This window comes from Psammomys obesus, unplaced genomic scaffold (genome assembly GCF_907164565.1).
Source record: "Psammomys obesus unplaced genomic scaffold, mPsaObe1.curated_primary_1811, whole genome shotgun sequence".
In the NCBI taxonomy this organism is placed as follows: Eukaryota; Metazoa; Chordata; class Mammalia; order Rodentia; family Muridae; genus Psammomys; species Psammomys obesus.
This window is the reverse complement of record NW_026585644.1, coordinates 35,476,604-35,497,244: the sequence shown is the minus strand read 5'-3', so window position 1 is coordinate 35,497,244 and position 20,641 is coordinate 35,476,604. Positions and strand designations below refer to the sequence as shown.

Sequence of the window (20,641 nt, the reverse complement as noted above, 5' to 3'; positions counted from 1 at the left end):
ATGCCAGCGGGCTCCAGCAGTTTGGTGCCCATCTTTGAGGATGACTTAGATCCTGATGAGGTTGCAGAGTTGGAGAAAGCAGCAGTTAAGTATTATTCTGAGAGACAACCTCCAATTCTGGGTATGAGTGTTTAAAAAACTTAACCCTTGGCAAAAAGAAAAAAAAAAGTTGGAATGGGGCTTGGAGGAAATAAACAGAAAAAAAATGGAGAATTATCTACTAGGGAAAATGAGGCTTAATCCCCCACTCAAACTCCCTCATTGATTGCAAGATTAGACCCTCCTCCTGGGACTGCTACAGTTGCTGTAGCTCAAAAGACAAGGGGACCTTTTCCTTTGTCCACTGTGCGGGCAACTGTATCCCCCTTACAAGCTTTTTTACAACAAGCCAGGCAGAGCAGAGAAGATATAACTGAGTTGTGTGGTTTTCCAGTTCAGAGCAACCTGGTGGACAGTAATATGGTGAGAGTCTATGCTCCTCTACCTTTTAGACAATTAAAAGAATTGAAAATTGCATGTGCTCAATGAGGTCCTACAGCACCTTTTACTCAAGCTGTTAGAGTGCTTATCTACTGACGCCCTCTGCCCAAGGGACTGGAAGCAATTTTCAAGAGAATGTTTATCAGGAGGAGATAATTTATTATGGAAGTCAGGATTTTCAGTGCACTGTCAAGGTACAGCTGAACTCAGTTGAGCTCAAGCAGTTCCTATAACTTATGGCATGCTTGCTGGAGAAGGAACCTATAGGGAAACAGGACAGCAGTTGGATTTTGATGTGGCAGTTTATGCTCAAGCAAATGCTGCTGCCCAAAGGGCCTGGAATAAACTTCCACAAACAGGTAGACAGGTGGAGAATTTGTCTAAAATCTGTCAGGGATCTGATGAATTATTTCAAGATTTTGTAGCAAGATTAATGCAAGCAGACTTGTAGGAGATACAGATTCTGGGTTATTATTAGTAAAACAATTGGCCAATGAAAATGCTAACAGTACCTGCCAAGCAGTTTTGAGACCCTTTAGGAAGAAAAGAAATATTTCTGACTATATTAGGTTATGTTCTGACCTCAGGCCATCTTATACTCAAGGAGTGGCTATGGCTGCCAACCTACAAGAGAAGACTATTAAAGAGGTATTATTTCAGCAACAGAAAGGCCCAATGAATGGAGTATCTGGAAGTTGTTATGGTTGTGGACAAATGGGACATCAAAGAAAAAATTGTCCTAATGCTAGTAAGAAAGAAGGGAGTCAAAAGGAACCTGGTCTATACACAAGATGTAAAAGAGGAAAGCACTGGGCTAATGAATGTAAGTCTAAACAGGATGCTGCAGGAAACCCTTTAATGCAGGGAAACTGAAAAGGGGTCAACCCCAGGCCTCACAACAATATTTTGGAGCACTATAGAATTTCATCCTTCAGCAAGGAAATCCATTCAGGACCTCTGTAGAGCAACTACAGGTAGCACAGGACTGGACCTCAGTTCCTCCACCTACACAGTATTAACTCCTGAAATGGGGATGCAAGCCTTGCCTACAGGAGTTTGTGGTCCATTACATAGGGAGATATGGGATTATTACTAGGAAGAAGTAGTATAACTATGCAGGGAATTTTAGTAGCTCATGGGGTAATTAATACCGATTATGAAGGGGAAATAAAAATTATGACACACTCTCCAAATGGAATTTCTGTATTAAAACAAGGTCAGAGATTAGCCCAATTAACATTGCTTCCCCAAGTTCAGGCAAAAAAAAAAAAATGCAAGTAAGAAGGATAGGAGAGGAGATGCAGGTTTTGGATCCTCTGATACTTATTGGATACAAGCTATCATTCCCAATGGACCTGAACTAGTGTTACAAATTAGTGGAAGAAATTTTACAGGGTTGTTGGATACAGGAGCTGATGTCTCTGTTTTAACTGCCTATGCACTGGCCTAAGCAATCTTCTATTATGCAATTACAAGGGATAGGACAAAGCCAATGTCCTGAACGAAGTAGTGATGGATTAACTTGCAAAGATGAGGAAGGACATGAGGGAACCTTTAAACCATATATTGTTCCTGGCTTTTCTGTTAATCTGTGGGGTAGAGATGTGATAAGTAACATGGGAGTGTATCTTTACAGTCCTGTAATGTAGTTACAAATCAGATGCTTTATCAAGGATATTTACCAAATTCAGGATTAGGAAAATTTGGACAAGGCATAGCTCAGCCATTAATGCCTACCCCAAGAAATGTTTTAAAAGGGTTGGGTTATTTTTAGGGGAGGTCACTGAACAACCTGTACCCTGTGTAGATAATATGGAAAGCAGATACTCCTGTGTGGTTAGATCAGTGGCCTCTTTCCCTTGAGAAAATTAAAGCCACTGAGCAGTTAGTACAGGAACAGCTTGATAGCAGCTGTATTGCTCCATCAAACTCACCTTGGAACTCCCCTATTTGTGTTATATAAAAAAAGAAGTCAGGAAAATGGAGACTTTTACAAGATCTCAGAAAAGTAAATGAGACCATGGAGTTAATGGGAGCCTTGCAATCTGGATTATCTACCCCTTCTGCTATACCTAGAGATACTTTTAAGATTATGCTAGATTTGAAAGATTGTTTTTATACTATTCCTCTTGTTCCTCAAGACTGTAAAAGACTTGCTTTTACATGCCATCAGTAAATTTTAAAGAACCTATGAAGAGGTATCATTGGCTTGTATTGCCTCCAGGTATGGCAAATAGTCCAATCTTATGTCAAAAATTTGTGGCTCAAGCTGTTTTTAAAACTAGATAAACATATTCATTATATGGATAATATTTTAATGGCTCATAATAATGAAGGGATTTTATTAAGTGCTTTTGCACACTAACAGCAAGCTTTGAAGGGTCAAGGTTTAGTAGTTGCACCAGAAAAGATGCAGAGCCACCATATTTGTATTTGGAACATAAATTATACCCTCAGACTATTATGCTTCAGAAAATTCAATTAAGGAAAGACAATCTAAAAACTTTAAATGATTTTCAAGTTCTTGGGTGATATTAATCGGCTTAGACCCTATCTGAAGTTAACTACAGGAGATCTGAAACTGCTTTATGACATTTTAAAAGGAGAGGCTTATCCTTTGTCAAGAAGGGAACTTACCAACGAAGCTCATGATGCTTTGCAAAAGATAGAATTAGCTACTGAAAAACTACACATTCAATATATAGATTATTCAAAAAAATGGGGTGCATATATTCTGGCTACTGTTCTTACTCCAACTGCTGTATTGTGGCAAGAAGGACCATTCTTATGGTTGCACTTGCCTGTGTCTCCTGTGCGAGTTCTAACACCATTTTATGAAGCAGTGGCTAGTTTAGTTCAAATGGCTCACATAGAATCTCAAAAGTATTTTGCTAGAGAGTCCTCCTTATAATTGGAGTTCCTTTTACCAAACAGCAAGTAGACTGGGTATTTTAAAATGCATATTTTTGGATCATACCTTTTACTCATTATTTAGGACATATTAACAAACATTATCCAAAGGATAAATTACTTCAGTTTGTCAATGAGCATGCTTTTGTATTTCCTAAAATAATTAAAAAAGAGCCATTCCCTCAAGTTCGAACAGTATTCACAGATAGATCTTCAAATGAAAAAGCTGTATATGTACTGCAAGGACAAACTTTTGTTTTTCAAACATTACCAGCCTCAGGTGAATTTGTAGAATTATGAGCTGTAGCTGCAGTCTTTAAAAATATGGCTTCTACTTCTTTAAACTTGTACACTAATAGCCATTATATTGGTAAGGCTTTGCAAGTCCTAGAAACTGTAACACATGTTGATACAGCTAATAAACAAATACAAGATTTATTTAGAGAGATACAACAAAGTATCCAGAGCTGTGTGCAGCCTTGTTATATAGGGCATATTAGAGCACATTCAGGACTTCCTGGACCTCTAACTTTAGGGAATGATTTAGCAGATTAAGCCACATACTTGGTCAGATTAACTCAACAAGACTTGGCTCAACAATCTCATGCCTTACATCATAAAAATAGTCAGAGTTTAAGAAAGCAATTTAGGGCTGGAGAGATGGCTCAGAGATTAGGAGCACTGGCTGTTCTTCCTAAAGGTCCTGAGTTCAATTCCCAGCAACCACATGGTGGCTCACAATCATCTATAATGAGATCTGGTGCCCTCTTCTGGTGTGTAGGCATACATGCAGGCAGAGTATTGTATAAATAATAAGAAAGCAATTTAATATTACCAGAGAAGCCACTAGACAAATTGTAAGATTATGTTCTTCTTGTCCTGAACATTTTCATGTTCCTCAATATAGTGTCAATGCTAGAGGATTGATTCCCAGTCATTTGTAGCAAATGAACATAACTCATATCCCAGAATTTGAAAAACTAAAATATGTTCACATAACAATTGATACTTTTTCAGGATTAATCATGGCAATTCCCTTAACAGGAGAAGCCACCAAACAGGCTGTAAGCCATTACTTAAAATGTTTTGCTACAATTGGTATTCCTTCCATTATAAAGACTAATAATGGTACTGCATAAAATAGTCAAGCTTTTCCAAGTTTTTGTGTGCAAATGAATATAAGTCATAAAACAGGTATTCTATATAATGCTCAAGGTCAAGGAATTATAGAGCGTGTCCATGGATCTCTTAAAAACCAAGTGCAAAAAATAAAAAAAGACAAGTTATATCCCCAAACACCACAGAATTATATTAACCGTACTCTCTTTATTTCAAATTTTTTGAATGTGGATATACAAGGCCATTCTGTGGCTGATCGATTGTGGCACCCTAATACTGAAGATAATTATTCTCAAGTAAATTGGAAGATCCAATTACTGGAATATGGCAGGGCCCCAACCTTTTGTTAATATGGGTAAGAGGGCATGTTTGTGTTTTTCCAAAGGACGCAGAAGGAGGAGCCAGGTGGATCCCAGAAACGTTGGTGCTATTTGCAGGAGATGTCCCCTGGAAGGAGGATGCTCCTGTTGCTGACCATGGTAGATTCTGTCCTGATGGTGAAGGAAGAGCTGTATTGGGCTTATGCTCCTGACCCACCTTCCTTTCATCCTCGAGAAGACTTTGTGGAGAGAAACTTTTTAGATACAGTGTGACTGGATTTGATTGGTCTGGTAATCAGAACAATTCTCAACAAAATCAGGAAGAATGAAAAAGAGGCCTGACTATGGGACTTTGCTCTGATTCTGGTTTTCAGCAGATCTATATTTGGAAGCTTGCCATGTTTTGTTGTTTGGAAATGTCAACATTTTTATACAAGAGCCACATTTTAATGTTTTTTGCCATCGATGTAAACTAACAAACTGTGTTTCTAAGCTTTCAAATGGACAACAGGTTCTGGTTGTTCAACAGCCTTCTTTTATTATGGTTCCTGTGAATGTTTCTCAGGCTTGGTATTCTGATAAAGGGTCATCTTTTAAGTGACGTTTATGTAGTGTTATATGACTTGGCTTATTAATGGTAAAGCTGATCTGCATGAGATAAAACTCCAGTGTCTACCCTAATGGAGGCTGGTAATCAAAAAGGGGCAAAATCTCTCTGAAGAATATTCAACCTAAGACAGGGCATGAATGATGGAATTCTTGTATTGAATTCTTTCAATAGAGACAACCTAAGACAGGCACAGTCATCTGCTCCATAGCTCTTAAGTTACAGTCAATTTTTAAAATATTTTTAAAAAGGAAGACCTGTGGAGAGCCACTTGTTTGTCAGGCTGCTTTTATTTAGCTCTCATCGAAAAGCATGTTTTTTCTCTGGCCTTCAATTGCAGACAGGAATAGGCAGGCTGTTTTGCAAAGTTCATTTCCTTTCATTTGTGTGAAGATCACACAGACAGGTGGTCAAGGTAAACAAGTTTGACTTCTTCATGAACTCCTTCATTGTATCAAGGTGCTTTGCTCTGGCTATAAAAAGGGATTATTGGAATAAACTAGGTGTGACAGTTTCTATTGAAAGCCCTCTTGAACAGATCCCATGCGTAGTGTGTTGGTTTTTTAATTTTCTTTCAATCCTCATTCCCCACTCAAAAACTGTTCAACTCTGCCAGCGGGCTCTAGCAGTGGGTGCTGGAAAATGAACCCAGATTCTCTGGAAGAGCAGCCAGTAAGTACTCTTAACCACTGAGCCAACTCTCTAGCCCCTCAGGAAGACATTTTAATGCATGTACATGTGCTTTGTTTTGTTTTGTTTTGTTTTGTTTTGTTTTGTTTTGTTTTGTTTTCCAAACAGAGGCTCTGTCTCTGCAAGGGTGACCCAGACTTGTAATTTCCTGCTGTGATTACAGGCCTGTGTCACCACAGCAGTCTCAGAAGTTCTTTTTTAATGATACCCCAATAACAAAAGAAGAGTGAAGAGCCCTGCATTTGCATAAGAGTCCCTGAAAGAGATCAGAGAAAATGAAAAGAAAGAAACTATCAAACAGCTTGTTCAGAGAAGGTTTTCCAGAGCTGGTGGAGTCTCAGTGGGTAAAGGCACTTGCCAACAAGCCTGAGGACCTGAGTTTGGACCCCATGACCCACATGGTAGAAAGAGAGACTCAATTCCTGCAAGCTTCTCTGTTCCCCTTCCTCCATCCCTATCCCTCTCTCTGTAATTAAAAAAAAAAAAAAGTAAGAAAATATTTCTCCAGAAGCAAAAGACTTGAAGTTCCAAGCTGGAAGGACCTAGAAAATAAGGCTTCTCTCACCTAAAAAGGTTCCAAGGTCTTGAATCAACATTTTTTCCAAAGAATAAGGTGCATGCAAAGATATTGGACATCACTAATTATCAGGGGAATGCAACCAAAACCTCAAAATCCCTTCACACCTGCTTGGGTGTTTATAATTGGGAAAATATGTAACAGACATTGGCAAGGCCATGCAGAGTAGGGAAGGAAGCTTTGCACACTTCTGTTAGTAATTTGAATTTGTTCAGCATCTCTGGAAAACTGTGGGGGAAGAGGATTCCCAGTGTATGATATGTCAAAGACTTTGCTTCTAAGTTCTCTTTGTGAGTGAAGGATGATGTTCTCTACCCAAACCAGTGAGGAGATGGAATATAGGAAACACGGGAAAACTGATGGAGGAGAGAAGCAAGGGCAATCTCCCGTCGAGGGAGACTCAGATGAAGAAAAGAAGATCCAACATCTCTGAGAAATGTAAGCAGATGAAAATGACAAAATAACTAATACGAATGCAGATATTGGGTGGAGCTTTATACAGCTGCCAGAGGATAAGTTGAATCAATGATGAATTTTTAATTTAATTTTTGGTTTTGGTGTTTGTTTGTTGAGACAGGTCCTGGCTGACCAGAGACCCTCCTGCCTCTACTTCCTGAGCGCTGGCACTAAAGGTGTGTGCCTCAACCACCCAAGCCAATGAGCATGTTTTAATCACCCATTGATTATAACAAAATAATTAAAACAAAACTTGTGTAGAAAGGAACAAATAGAGCAGAATGCAATGGCATACACCTGTAATTACAGCACTTGGGAGGCAGGCAGATCTCTGTGAGTTTGGGGCCAGCCTGGTTTACAGAGTACAGGACAGCCAAGGCTACACAGAGAAACCCTGTTTCAGAAAGAAAAAAAAAAAAGAATATATGACCTTACGACAACATCACCAGTATTTAAACCAGCCAAGTCAACCATCCTAATGCTGTGACCCTTTAATATAGTTCCCCCATGTTGTGGTAATCTCCCCCCAACCATAAAATCATTTTCTTTGCTACTTCATAGCTGTAATGTTGCTACTGTTATGAATCATAATGTAAATATCTGAAATTTCCAATGGCCTTAAGTGACCCCTGCAAAAAGGTAGTTTGGCCTCCTAAGGGGTCCCAACCTACAGGGTGAGAAGCAGTTGTATAAACTATTCTGTGCTTGATTGGCACTGAACCTAGAGCCTCATGAGTGCTAGACAAACTTGGTAGACACTAACTACAGCCTCAGCCTTCATTTATTTGTTTGTTTGTTTGTTTGTTTGTTTGTTTGTTTTACGGGAAAAGTCTCACTAAGTTGCCCTAGTTGGTTTTGAATTCATTCTGTAGCTCAGGCAGGCTTTAGACATAGTGTCTTCCTGCCTCAATTATCCTAGAAACTGGGATTATAGACTTGTGTCACCAGGTGTGGTTCATTTAAAATGCTAAAAGAGGTATTTTCGAGCTGGGAAGAATGCTTGTCTTGCAAGCATGAGAAACTTCATTCAGTACTTAGAGTCCATGTAAAAAAGCTGAACATGGTGGCAGGCTTATAATTAGAGTACTGGGAAGGCAGAGACAGAAGTGGGCTTTCTAGGGCTCAATATTCAATCCTAATTAGTGAGCTCCAGGCCAATGACAGACACCACCTCAAATGAGGTGGATGGTATTCCTTGGGTGGTATGACTCTATCTACAATCTAACAATCTTACAATTTTACAATCTACAAGTAAAATTGTTTATAGGTGACTAACCACTAATTTGCATCTCCAATCATCCTGAACAGTTTTCAATAGTTAGCGTTCATAAGACTGGAATTTTAAACCACAATTTCTAATGAGTTGCATATGTACAATACATCAAGCAAAAGTTGATTTAAAAAAACCTTAAATTTCTATCAATATGCAATAAATAAATTGCATATGTACAATACATTAAGCAAAAGTTGAACAAAACAATCTTAAAATTTTGTCAATAGACCATAATCCATACCATTACAAAATATTTGACACAAGGAAATTCAATAATCTACTTTTTATTCTATAATCTTATACACCCCCTTTTTATCATTCCCTTTTCCCCTCCTTTCCCCTAACACTAACTAAGAGAGAAAAAGATAAAAGAAAGAGAGGCGGAAAAAGAAAGAGATCCCTGATTTTAACCTTTGCTTTGTTTTCTCCCTTACCAAGTACTGAGATTACAGGCTGTGCCACTGTGCCCAGCTGACACTTTCTTACAGTTGTACTGCACTATTTCTGCTCATAGAGCATCTTATGTGGTTCTTTTTTTTCTATTTATTTACTTACAAGGACAAATAACAAAATTAGAAATAATGAAACCCACCAATGTTTATTGGATGATTTTATGCTCAAAGAACGTGATAAACACAAAAAGAAATGTAAGCAGGGCCTAGAGAAATGGCTCAGAGGTTAAAAGCACCTGCTGCTCTTGTAGAGAACCTCAGTTCTGTCCAAGCATTCACAAGGTGGCTCACAACTGTCTGTAACTCTAGTTTCAGGGGACCTGATGCCCTCTTCTGGCCTTTGAGGGCACCAGGCACTCATGTGGTAGACATGCATGCATATATACAGCAAAACATTCATATGCATAGATCTTTTTTGAAAAGTAACATAAGAAAACTATTGAATAAATTTTAGGGATAGGATGTCAAATTCAGTTTTGAGAGACAAAATGAGGTAATCTTAAGGAATATGAATAAAATTTTTTTCCAGGGGTGGTGAGGCTTGAATTCAAGACCTGATGCAACTAGACATGCAATTAGCTAAGGAGCAGCTACACTCTCAGACTATGAAAGAGTTTCCTTTCTTTTTTCTTTCCTTTCCTTTCCTTCCTTCCTTCTTTCTTTCTTTCTTATTTACTTATAGACAGGGTTTCTCTGTGAGTGCTGGTTTAAAGCTGTGTGCTACCACTGCCCAGCTATTTTCTCCATCTTTGAAAGAGTGTTTAGTTTTAGTCCTGTGTGTCCGGGCGAGTGCCTGCCTGTATGTCTGCGCACCACTTCCATCCCCTTTGCCTGAGATAGGGTTTTCTCTCCACTGGTCTGTGTTGTTTTTAATAAAAATCTCAGTTTTTCTTTATTTTACCAGATGCTGGAGTGAAAGCCTGCTAGCTCAGAGAGGCAGAGAAAGCACCCAGCTGACCTTTCTCCTCAGCTGACATCCCCAACTTCTCCATACCTCAAAAAACAAAAAAAAAAAAAAAAAAAAAAAAAAAAACCCTCAAACTGAATGTCTCTCCCTTCTACTTCCCGTGTGTCCTTCTATTCTGCTTCCCTAGGATCAGAATCACAGATGTAAATATGTGCCACCACGCCACGTTTTTAAAAAGTGTATAATGGCAGGGGGGGATGCATGTTACAAAATATGTGTAGGTGTCAGGGGAGACCCACAAAAGTGGGTCCTTCCATAGGGTCCCCAGGATAGAAATCTAGTCATCATCTCTGGAGCAGGTCCCTTTATCTGCTGAGACATCTCACTGGGTTCTGGAAATCAGACCCCAGTTCTTGCAAACCAAGCACTTTACATACTGAGGCCTTGGTTAGTCTCAAAAAATAAAAATAAAATAAAATAAATGAAATGAAACAAAACTGAAGTTACCTTTTGCAGCTAAATTTAAGTATCATTCATTCCTGTTTGCTCATTCGTAGGGCACAAGTTTATTGAGAATCAGGCAATACCTTCCATGTATATTGAAAATTTGCAACTCAATTAGAAATCAGCATTTATGATTTATTATAAGAAGGAGATAAAGTGAATTCAGCAAGGTCCCTGACAAGATAGCTAAGAAATGGAATAGTGAGATTTCTAACTAGGTTGATTTTTTGAGACAGGGTTTCTCTGTGTAGCCTTGGCCGTTCTGGGCTCATTTTGCAGACTACAATGGCCTCGAACTCACAGAGATCCACCTCCTTCTGCCTCTCTGAGCGCTGGGATTACAGGCGTGAGCTACCGCACCCGGCTAATTTTTGCTTGTTTTGTTTTGTTTTGGGGGGGCAGGGGGCTAAAAAGCTGTGTTGTTTGGTTTTTTAAAAGTCTGTTGGATAAGCACACAGTGAAACAACAGTATAGTAGCTCCGGCTTCTGGCTGTCCTATATACTACTACTCGCTAAGTAGATAAGGCTGGTATTGATTTCATAGATATCCACCTGTCTTTGCCTCTGGAGTGCTGGGATTGCACCGCTATACCTGGTTTAAATTAGTTTCCAAAAACTAAGACAAGGGGGCACCTGGATTTGAACCAGGGACCTCTTGATCTGCAGTCAAATGCTCTACCACTGAGCTATACCCCCAGCTGCTAATGTTTACTCTGCCTTTGTGGACACTCTGGACCTTGGGCTGAACCTGAACCGGTCCCTGCTCATTCGAAAAGGCCCTGCCAGTTATGAGCAAGGTATACAGGCCAGTTAAGCGGTGCAGTCCTACGACGTCTGACCACTGAATCTCAGGGCAGGTTTACGTTTGATTCTTTGGGGTGATGGGTGACGTTCCCGTCCGCCACCACCAGTGACTTAAACCTGGTAGAGAACTTCCCAGGTGCCACAAGGCTCTGCGTTTACGCTTGCCTGGTCCTCGTGTCCCGGGGTGGCTAGGTGGAGGGTGCTGCGCAGTAAATCTGTACCTGGCCGCTCGGGGAAAAGCTAGAACTTTAGCCCCGAGGGCAACGAGCCCCAGGCTCCGCCCATCTGCTGGACCCAGGCGCGGTGACGCACTCAGCCAGCGCTGCCGGTAGGCCGGCAGCCTGCACTGCCCCGAAACCAGCCGAACGGGCTGAGGTGCGGTTGTGTCACCCGTGTGCGACAGCTCTTGCAGGACGTCATGATCTCTGTAGGACGCTGTGGTTCCTGTGAGGTTGAGGCGCCTCCAGAGGCGACCGGAGCTTGGAGCTGAAGCAGTTCCTTGGGCTGGGGCCTTGGGAGGGAGCGCGGTTCCGGTATTGCTGGACCTTGCCTTGAGGCGCGCGTCGGGACTGTGGGGACCTGGAGGCTCTACTGTGTGGAAAACCTCAGACACTGGGGACCTCGCGGGAGGAGTCACCCCTCGAGAGCAGGGCCACAGAGACCCTACACGCTGAGACTCCGAGGATCGAGTGCTGCCCACCGTGCCCCATTTGGCGACCGAGCCGGGAGAGCTTCACGCGTCCTCTTTTTGCTCCCCTTCCAGAGAGGGGACCCTTTCGGGCCTGGGAGTTTATTACAGCTCAGGCAGGAAAGAGAAAAACGCAATTAAAGAAATCATTTCGGCTCTGCAACGTCGGACACTTCAATAGTAACGAGCGGGTGTCCGGGGACGACGCGTAAATCCCTTTCAGCGTGATCGTAGGGAAGTTCCCCACCTAGATCTTGACGAGTTCTCCAGTAACAGTTTTCTGCGGAGGCCAGCTTTGGGGGACTACGTATCGTTGATGGAAGAGGGCCCACCATAACATATCCAGAAGTAGTGCCATGGGGATTGTTAGTGGGACGGGCCCACTAACACAGTCAGATGAGTGTCCTCATCACCGACCGTTGTAGGTTTTTAACATGTTGGAATTTTAAACATGTTCAGACACTGATAATTTTAGAAAGAAATTTAAATTTGATGTTCACCACTTCCTTATCTACAATGGAGATTATGCCAGTTTACTATGAGAATGCTGTGGGCTTGCTAAACAGACGTACTCCGTTGTTCCCCACAGCTATTAAGTGTTTGTGTTCAATACTTTAAGAGGATGTTGAGTGGTTTAGGGGTAAATTTTATAGTACCATTGTGATAGTATTTGATGTATGTGTGTCACTCGGCTACAGTCAAGTGTGGAGGTCAAAGGGTAACTTTCCTAGAGTCAGTTCTCTACTATCACCTTGGGGAATCCTGGAATCGAATCCGGTTACCAGAATTGCCCACAGTGTGTCTACTGAATCTTGTAGCCCCTGTGCTACAAGGCACCTTAAAATTGGCATACTTCCCAGAACATTCAGACTTTTACCAAGAATACAAAGTTTACATTTTAACTCAAAATGCAGTCAAACATAAAGCAGTGCCCACAAGAAATCTTGGCCTAAAAACTTTTTGATCAGAGCAAACAAAAAGAAACCTCAAATGCAGTTTCATTATTGCTAACCAGTGAAGAGGAAAGTCAGGAGCTAAGTCAGATGCCTGCCAAAGTTGCTCTCTATATCAAAATCTAATTACACCTTTGTTAACCATCCTCCCATATGTCCTGCTAAAGATTTATAATCTATTAATCCAGCCCCAGAGCCACAACTGAAAAAGCGTAGAAATTTCAGAATACGTCTCTTTTCCAAGTGGGGTGAGTCTGCCAGGGACCTTCCAGGGAGCGAATTTCCGAAGAAAGCGTATCTCCCACCCTGTAGCACATGCTACAATGGCGACACTGGCGTGGGTGTTGGCACTATCTGCCTAGGGATGGAGCAATTAGACCCTGTCTCAAAAAAGAGGTGGAAAGCAGACGAGGACGACACCCAGCGTCAGCCTGTGACCCCCACCTGTAAGTATACTCTCCAAGAACTTATACAGACTTGGATACTCACACACACGGAAGGCTCAACCTCATCCATAATTTGAAAAAAATGAAAATTAGCAGTGGTAGGCAAGTTATGAAAGCACTGTGGAAAACTGTGAGTTCTGGACTAACCTGGGCTAGTTAGTGAGTTCTAGGTCACGCTGGGCTACACAACAAGAAGCTATCTCAAAAGAAGAAAAAAAAAAAAACCCAATGACAAACTGTTCACATTTTAGATTGACACATGTAAAATGTTGGATAACTGTTGGGGTGGGTATTGAGAAACAGGCACTCTAGTGCACTTCTATTTGATCTATAAATTGGTGCCTTTTTTTTTTTTTTACAGAATAACTGTATTTTTTAATATAAAACTTACATGCTCCCTAAGCCTGACTTGTAACTGATTACCATTACACAGACTTAGGCAGAAGAATATTCCCTGAATTATTTGTATTAGAGTAAGAGTAGAAACAGGTAAATGTTTATCAAGAAGCTATTGGATAAATAAGTTGTAGAATTCAATAGTTTGAAAGAGCACAGCGTTTGCATATTGCTGCAATGTCAGTGTCGTAAGGTGTGGTTTAGTCATAATGTAGATTAAACGCAGAATTAATTGCAGGTTCATATACATAAAGCTGTCACAGGAAGGGCACGTGCTTAGCATATGGCTGCCTCCAAAGAGGAAAATTTGGGGTTAGGGATTGGGAAGAAATTTTTGTAACTATTTGATTTTTTTCCAGAGATATTTAATACCTTTTGAAAATTAATTCTTGGCAGTTTATGAACTAATACTATAGAATATCATTAATTACTTTTTGCTTAAGTTGGATCACAAGGACAAGTCCTAGGTTTTGAGATACAAAAGACCACTGTGACTGGGCTAAAAAAAATAGCAACACTGATGTGATTCATGGAGATTAAGTCATACCCAAGAATGGCCAGGCGATGTGAATTTTATTTATAGTGATATTTTAAAAGGAAGACATAAACTCTAACATTTGATGCAATAGGTTATTTTAAATGATTTCTATGTTATTGAGTGTGAAGGAGGAAAGGATTAAAGCTAAAGATGGCTCAGCAGGTAAAAGGGCTTGCCACCAAACCGAACAGTCCTAAATGTCCCACATGGTGAGAGAACTACTTTTAAGTTCTCTTCTGCTCCGTAAGCATGCTGTGGCACGTGTATGCTTCCCTCAATAAATATGATTTTTTTGAGACAGGGTTTCACTATGTAACTCTGGCTGTCCTAGAACTCAGTATGTAGACCAGGCTGGCCTCAAACTCACTGAGAGCCACCTGCCTCTGCCTTCCAACTACTGGGATCAAAGGTGTGCCCCACCATGGCCAACAATAAAAATTTTAAATGGGGGGGGGGGGTGTGAAGCAAGCAGCCTGGTGTTGGTGGCTCCGGATGTGCTAAATCCTCACGTTGCTTTACCTGCCCTGGTCCCAAATCTCAAACAAACAGAGTGGTGTATGTGCTGGATACCTGGCAAAGTGAGTAAGCCACTAGTGGGAGTGGGGCTTTTGTTTGTGTCTGAGATGCTAGAGATCAAATCCAGAACCTTGCACATGCCAATCCCATGTTCTACCACTGAGCCACAGCCTCAGCCTGGTTTTCTTTGTGATTTTAAAATTCTTCCTGTCCCCCCATTTAAAAAAAAAAAAAAAAAAAAAAAAAAACAACTTTTTACTAATTCCTGTGAACGTCACATCATGCATCCCAGTCCCACTCATCTCTCCATCCTTTCATATCCACCCTCCACCTCTGTGACCTCCCCACTACCCCAAAAAAGTGAATAAGATAGAATTTTTTAAAAAAAAATCTTGTCATGGAAGCTGTAGAATGTCACAGTATGTTCCATACGTTTTCACTTGCTAACGTTCACTGCAATGAGTCACTGCTCTCTTTTGAGGCCTCTGGAATCTGCTACACTGTCAATTCTGGAGCCACTGGGACTCCGCTCAGATATTCTGTTGTCTGCTGTCATGGAGATCCTGCAGCTTTGGGTCTGCAGGACCGGCCTTTTCAAGTGTTCCAGCAGTTCACAGATGGGGTAGATGTTGGGGTGAGAAAATCGAAGTTCTGGATTGGGGCCTGGGTGGTAGCTAAGTTGGACAGCCCGCCAGTTTTCCCACACCCACACTCCCAGGGCCAGCTCTACTCTGCGGCAGCTGGCAAGGAGCAAGGGTAGCTCCCTGCTTGCCTCAGGTGGTGAGGGGCTCCCTCCATTTTTTAAGACATCCTGTAGCCCAGGGGGATGATCTGGAAGTTCAGTTCACTGCCTAGGCTGCCTCAAACTCTTAGCAACTTTTTTGGCCTCTGCCTCCCGAAGAAACGTTTTATTTTGCTTATACGTCGGACTAGAATAACGGCTTTGTGTCAGGCGGTGGTGGTGCACGCCTTTAATCCCAGAACTTGGGAGGCAGAGGTAGATGGATCTGTGAGTTTGAAGCCAGCCTGATCTACAGAGTTCCTGGACAGCTAGGGCTACACAGAGAAACCCTGTTTTGAAAAACAAAATAAAATGATCATTTTATAACTAGGTAAGGTGTACATGTCATTACATAAAATTTTTATAAAATGACCACATGACCCAAATTCTATTATATTGCTATTTAAATAATCTTTTACAAAAACAGTAATAGGTATTTTTTTCTGACAGGTTGGAAAATTGATCTAATGTTAACCGTAAAGTTAAATAATGATCTGGTTTTTTGTTTGTTTTTACTTAGTTAAGACAATAAAATCGCTTGTGACCTAATTTTTTTTCTTTTCTTTTCTTTTCTTTTCTTTTCTTTTCTGTTTTTGTTTTTGTTTTTGTTTTTGTTTTTTTTTTTGTACTGGGGATTGAACCCAGGGCCATGCATGCCAGGGAAACAATCTACCATTGAGCTGCCTCACCACCTAACTTGCCTTTTTAATCTTTCATTAACTCTTGCATCTGGGTTTAGGTAATAGCTTTTAAATTTGGATGAGAAATGTAACTACATAAAGTTACTATTTTGATAGAAATTTAAAATACATTTTTCACTTTTCTGAAAGCATCACACAGGTTATTGAACTTTTGGATGAATCTGCATCTGTGAACTTAATTCTATGAACAGATAAGTTAGGTTAGTTAGAGACTGGCTATGTGGTTTGCCTTACAAAACAGAGAAGTGGAATTCTGTATCCAAAAGTCAGACTAAACATCAATGAAGATTTACAATTACATTCTCAATAGGAAATTGAGGTTGGAAATGAAGTGTTTCAAGAGGAGAACCTATGGTGAGCTTCAGTTGTAATGAAAATTTTTGTTTCTTTAAAAACTCAGTTATGTTATGTAAATATGTTTTTGTTTTAATCCCAGGTGTGGGATTTTAGTTTGGGCTTTAGCTTGTCCACAGCTGATAATTGCCTCCTGTGTGGTGTGGTCTTTACCAGCTTGTAACTGCCTGCCTCATGAAACATGGAGAGGGGCAAGGCCTAGGACTCTGAGGAAAATAAATAGGAAAGCCTGGAGAGAGAAAGTGTGGCCTGTGACAGTTTGGGAGAGACCAGAGATGGACAATGTGGTGACTTGGAAAGACATGGGAGAGGTACTTTGTGGCGCAGCAACTTGGAGGAGATTGCTTGCTGCATTTGCTGTTGATGGAGATTGGAATAGCCCTAAAAGAACCATTGACTCTAAACAACTGGAAGAAGTTAAGGGGTCTGCATTCCCTCTCTACTCTCTCTCTCTCTCTTTCTCTCTCTCTGACCTACGGTTGGGGAGCTGGAAGGGAGAGGCTTTAAGGAACTTCAAATAAGGTGCCAATGTGGTTGGTAAGAAACCAATTAAAGCAGATAAAAAGGCTCACAAGTGACACCTAGAACTGGCTTAGGAATAATGGGGAACTTGGTTTCTAATGCCATGGAGGAAACGGCAAGTTACGAAGGAATGAATATACAGTTTTAATATATCAGTAAAAAGTTTATAGTGGCAGCTGCCACTGGGTTCTCTCCCATGTTGCTCCCAGACTGGATTTTCTGTTTTTGCTTTGTCTTCTTCCTGTATTCCGTTTTGTAAAGTTTTCCATTGGATTTTAATCACTACACCAGCAGTGGCTATCTGGACAGTAAACACAACAGAAAAAGTAACCAAAATATGTTAATGCCATTTAATGTCACAGACACACTATCTCAACCATTTTCAAGAAAGGTGAGACACTATAACTACAAAATTAGTCAAAGTTTCTGTAGAGGCCACATAGCAAGAGCTAACTATATATTCCCAGAATAACACCAGTAGGATTTTAGGACTCTGTCCAGATATGTAGATTTATTTTCTTTGCATTTCCAGAAGGAGCAACAGAATTCATCATGATCTAGGTATCTGGAAGCCACTTAATAGTTTTAGCCATCAGGCCAAAGCTTGTTTCATAGCAATCAATATAATCACAGTCAATTTGCCTTGCTTTTCTGCTTCTGTCCTATTTACTTAAGAATAAGCTTTGCTCATAGGCCAAAAGGAAAGGCAGAAAACCCCAGTCTTTTCTCTACCCAGCTACAAACATGGCCCCTTCAGAAGCCTGTATTCCATTTTTAAAAGGATTGGAAGAGTGACTGAATAATTACGAGTGGATATGAAGAGGTTTGAGGAAAAAGTGGATGAAATGTGAAAACCAGAAGTGTCACTCAAGTCTCTAGTTTTGAAAAGGATTGCAGAGTTGGTGGTACAAGAGAGTTTGCAGTAGAGATAGAAGCACTTGGGAAGCAAATAGTGCTGCTGATAAAGGAAGAAAAAAGCGTTCAGACCAAGTAACTAAAAATGGGTGTTTCCCTACTGTTGCCGCCCTGCTCTTCTCCATGCACTGTCAGGTGTGTGTAGCAGGGGGTGGGGAAAAACCGGAAGCCTGTGGGCCAGAAAGGCTCTGGACTCAAATGCACCACCAGAGGAGTCGCCTGGGCCTACACAGGCACTGCCAGTCTTCCCTGTATTTGTGCAACATAGGCCTGCTAATATTGGTGGTGAGGCTTATTATGAGATGACATGGTGTCCAACTGAAATACTAGATCTAAAGCATTTTAAAGAATATGTTATATGATATTGTATGCATTCATCTTTTGTTAAGCAAATATTAAGTAACTGGGCTATGCAAAACAGACTTATTCCCCAAGATTGGAAGGGATTGGTGTCAGCTGTTGTTAGAAGCTGATCTGCAGTTAAAATGGTTATCAGAGAAACTGCTGAATTTATTCCTGATAACCCAGAATTAACTTCGTTACTTATTCAATTGCAACAGGCCATCAAAAGTAAAAACTATCCATTATATATTACTCATATTCTGTCTCATACAGGTTTATCAGGGCAATTGGCCGAGGAAGTGAGGAAATTGACCAGTTACTAATAGGAAATGTGTTAGAAGCCTCAAAATTTCATGAAAAAAATAAACAATGCTAACAGTAAATGTTTAAAGAAAGATGATGATAGGAATCAAAGAAACAAATATGGACAGAGAAAACTTTCTTTCACCTGCTGATAGCAGGCTGTCTGTCCAAACTGTGAACAAGCATGACACTGGGAAATTGACTGTCTAACTTTGCAGAGACTAAGTGGTTGGTCCTTCAAAATTCCTGCTTCACGGAAAAGTCTGTCAGATATTCTGGGCCAATCAGCTGAAGACTGGATGCCCCAGTGTAACAGGGAAGCCTCTGGTGAATGTTCAGGCAGTCATCTGTGTCTGTCATTTCTATAGTTTTGGAAGCTGCTTGCTCTTCACTTCCTACATACTTAAGTAATATTTCCTTCTAAAGTCACTGATGGGGTTGAAGACTAGATAGTCATAGTCCTACTACAATTAAGCTTAGTTGTTTAGGAACCAAGACAATGTTTTAGTTCTAGAGAGATGTTTTTAGATTGATAGATACAAGGTATAAGAAAGTGATTCAGGTACAGAACTTTGGACTTACCAGGATAGGATAGATAATACTTTTTTTCCAAGAATACCAAATACAAATTGACTGGACTTGTAAATCTAATTCTTACCTGATAATTTTTATTATTTTTATTGTATATGGTTTATTAATGTTAGGAGAAAAGCCATTTTTTTTTTTTTTTTTTTTACAAAAAGGGGGGTATGTAATGGAAGTTTTTATTTCCTCAAAAACTCGGTAATATTATGTAAATATGTTTTTGTTTTAATCCCAAGTGTGGGATTTTAGTTTGGGCTTCAGTTTGTCCACAGCTGATAATGACCTCTTGCATGGTATGGTCTTTGCCAGCTGGTAATGGCCTGCCTCGTGAAGTATGGAGAAGGGCGTGGCCTAGGACTCTGAGGTAGGGGAACCTACCTCAGATAAATAGGGGACCCCAGAGAGAGAAAGGAGGGTGTGTAGCAGGTGGCTTGGAGGGACACAGGAGAGACACTTCATGGCACAGCAGCTTGAAGGATACTGCTTGCTGTTGACAGAGCTTGTTATAGCCCCCCAAAAACCCATTGACCCTAAACAAGTAGAAGTAAAGGGATCTGTGCCTTCTCTCCCTATTAACTTTTTCTTTCTTACATAGGGTTGGGGGTTGAAAGGGAGAGGCTTTAAAGAACTCCAAATAAAATAGAGTTTAAAAACAAGCACAACATTCAGTTTATTTTATGCTGTGTTTTTGATAATATTGTAGATTCTTAAGTGTGTTGACCATATTGACTAACACATTCACACAATAATATACTCACATAACTATCAAATATTCTACTCTTTGGGATTTTTTTTTTGTACAGAAAACAAAATGTAATGTTTTATGTTTTTATATTTTGTTAAATTAATTGCAAAGTGCAATTCCTAAAATGCTCCAAAAAACAAAAAACAAGTTTAGGTCCTTGTATGTGCACATTATTTAGGACATAAAACTTGGTATCAGATTCATTGATTTATGAAACAGGATTATCCATTTGGTTATAAGCCTATCTGTAGAGTTACTGTGTGATCACTGACAAAGTTTCTGTATACAAACTAGCAAAGTAGCCTCAAAACAAATGATTAAAACTTTTTCTGAGAAAAAGCTTACAGGAAAGGGACAGTGTTTAATATTTCAACACCTTTTGGTGAACAATTATAAACCATTTATACAGTGTATTATACATTTTCTGTTACAAAAGAATCCCATTCTGATTTTTCATATAGACCATGTCCCTATATTGTTAGACTTGTTCACTGGCAAACTGGTCACACATGTCAGTAATGTCTTCAGGACATATTAATTTTTCTTTCTTTTAATTAATGCAGTGTTATGACCCTAATTGTTTTCTCAAGCCCTGCTTGTCATGTGGAGGAAGTTCAAATAACAACTGAACTGAGTATATCTGAGGTGACAGCAATCAGTTTGAAGACAGAGAACCATCAAATTAGAACTTTATATTATTATCAGTCATTACTGTCATAAATTAGTATTTTTAGTTATTACTATGATTTGTAAAACT

The 20,641-nt window shown here is 40.2% G+C and overlaps 1 protein-coding gene and 1 non-coding gene across 2 annotated transcripts; one reads left to right on the top strand and one right to left on the bottom strand.

The window, feature by feature from the left end:
* Window positions 1-20,588, top strand: Trmt61b (tRNA methyltransferase 61B). Its single transcript, XM_055622079.1, is given in 10 exon segments — window positions 1-121; window positions 10,994-11,092; window positions 11,775-11,866; window positions 11,868-11,997; window positions 14,026-14,058; window positions 14,061-14,090; window positions 14,093-14,193; window positions 15,118-15,270; window positions 16,324-16,472; window positions 20,286-20,588. Coding segments are annotated over 10 exon segments (1,026 nt in total). The 3' UTR covers window positions 20,404-20,588.
* Trnac-gca (transfer RNA cysteine (anticodon GCA)) lies at window positions 10,920-10,991 on the bottom strand. The gene has a single exon. It is a non-coding gene; the product is annotated as a tRNA-Cys (tRNA).
* Window positions 20,589-20,641: the final 53 nt, after the last annotated feature.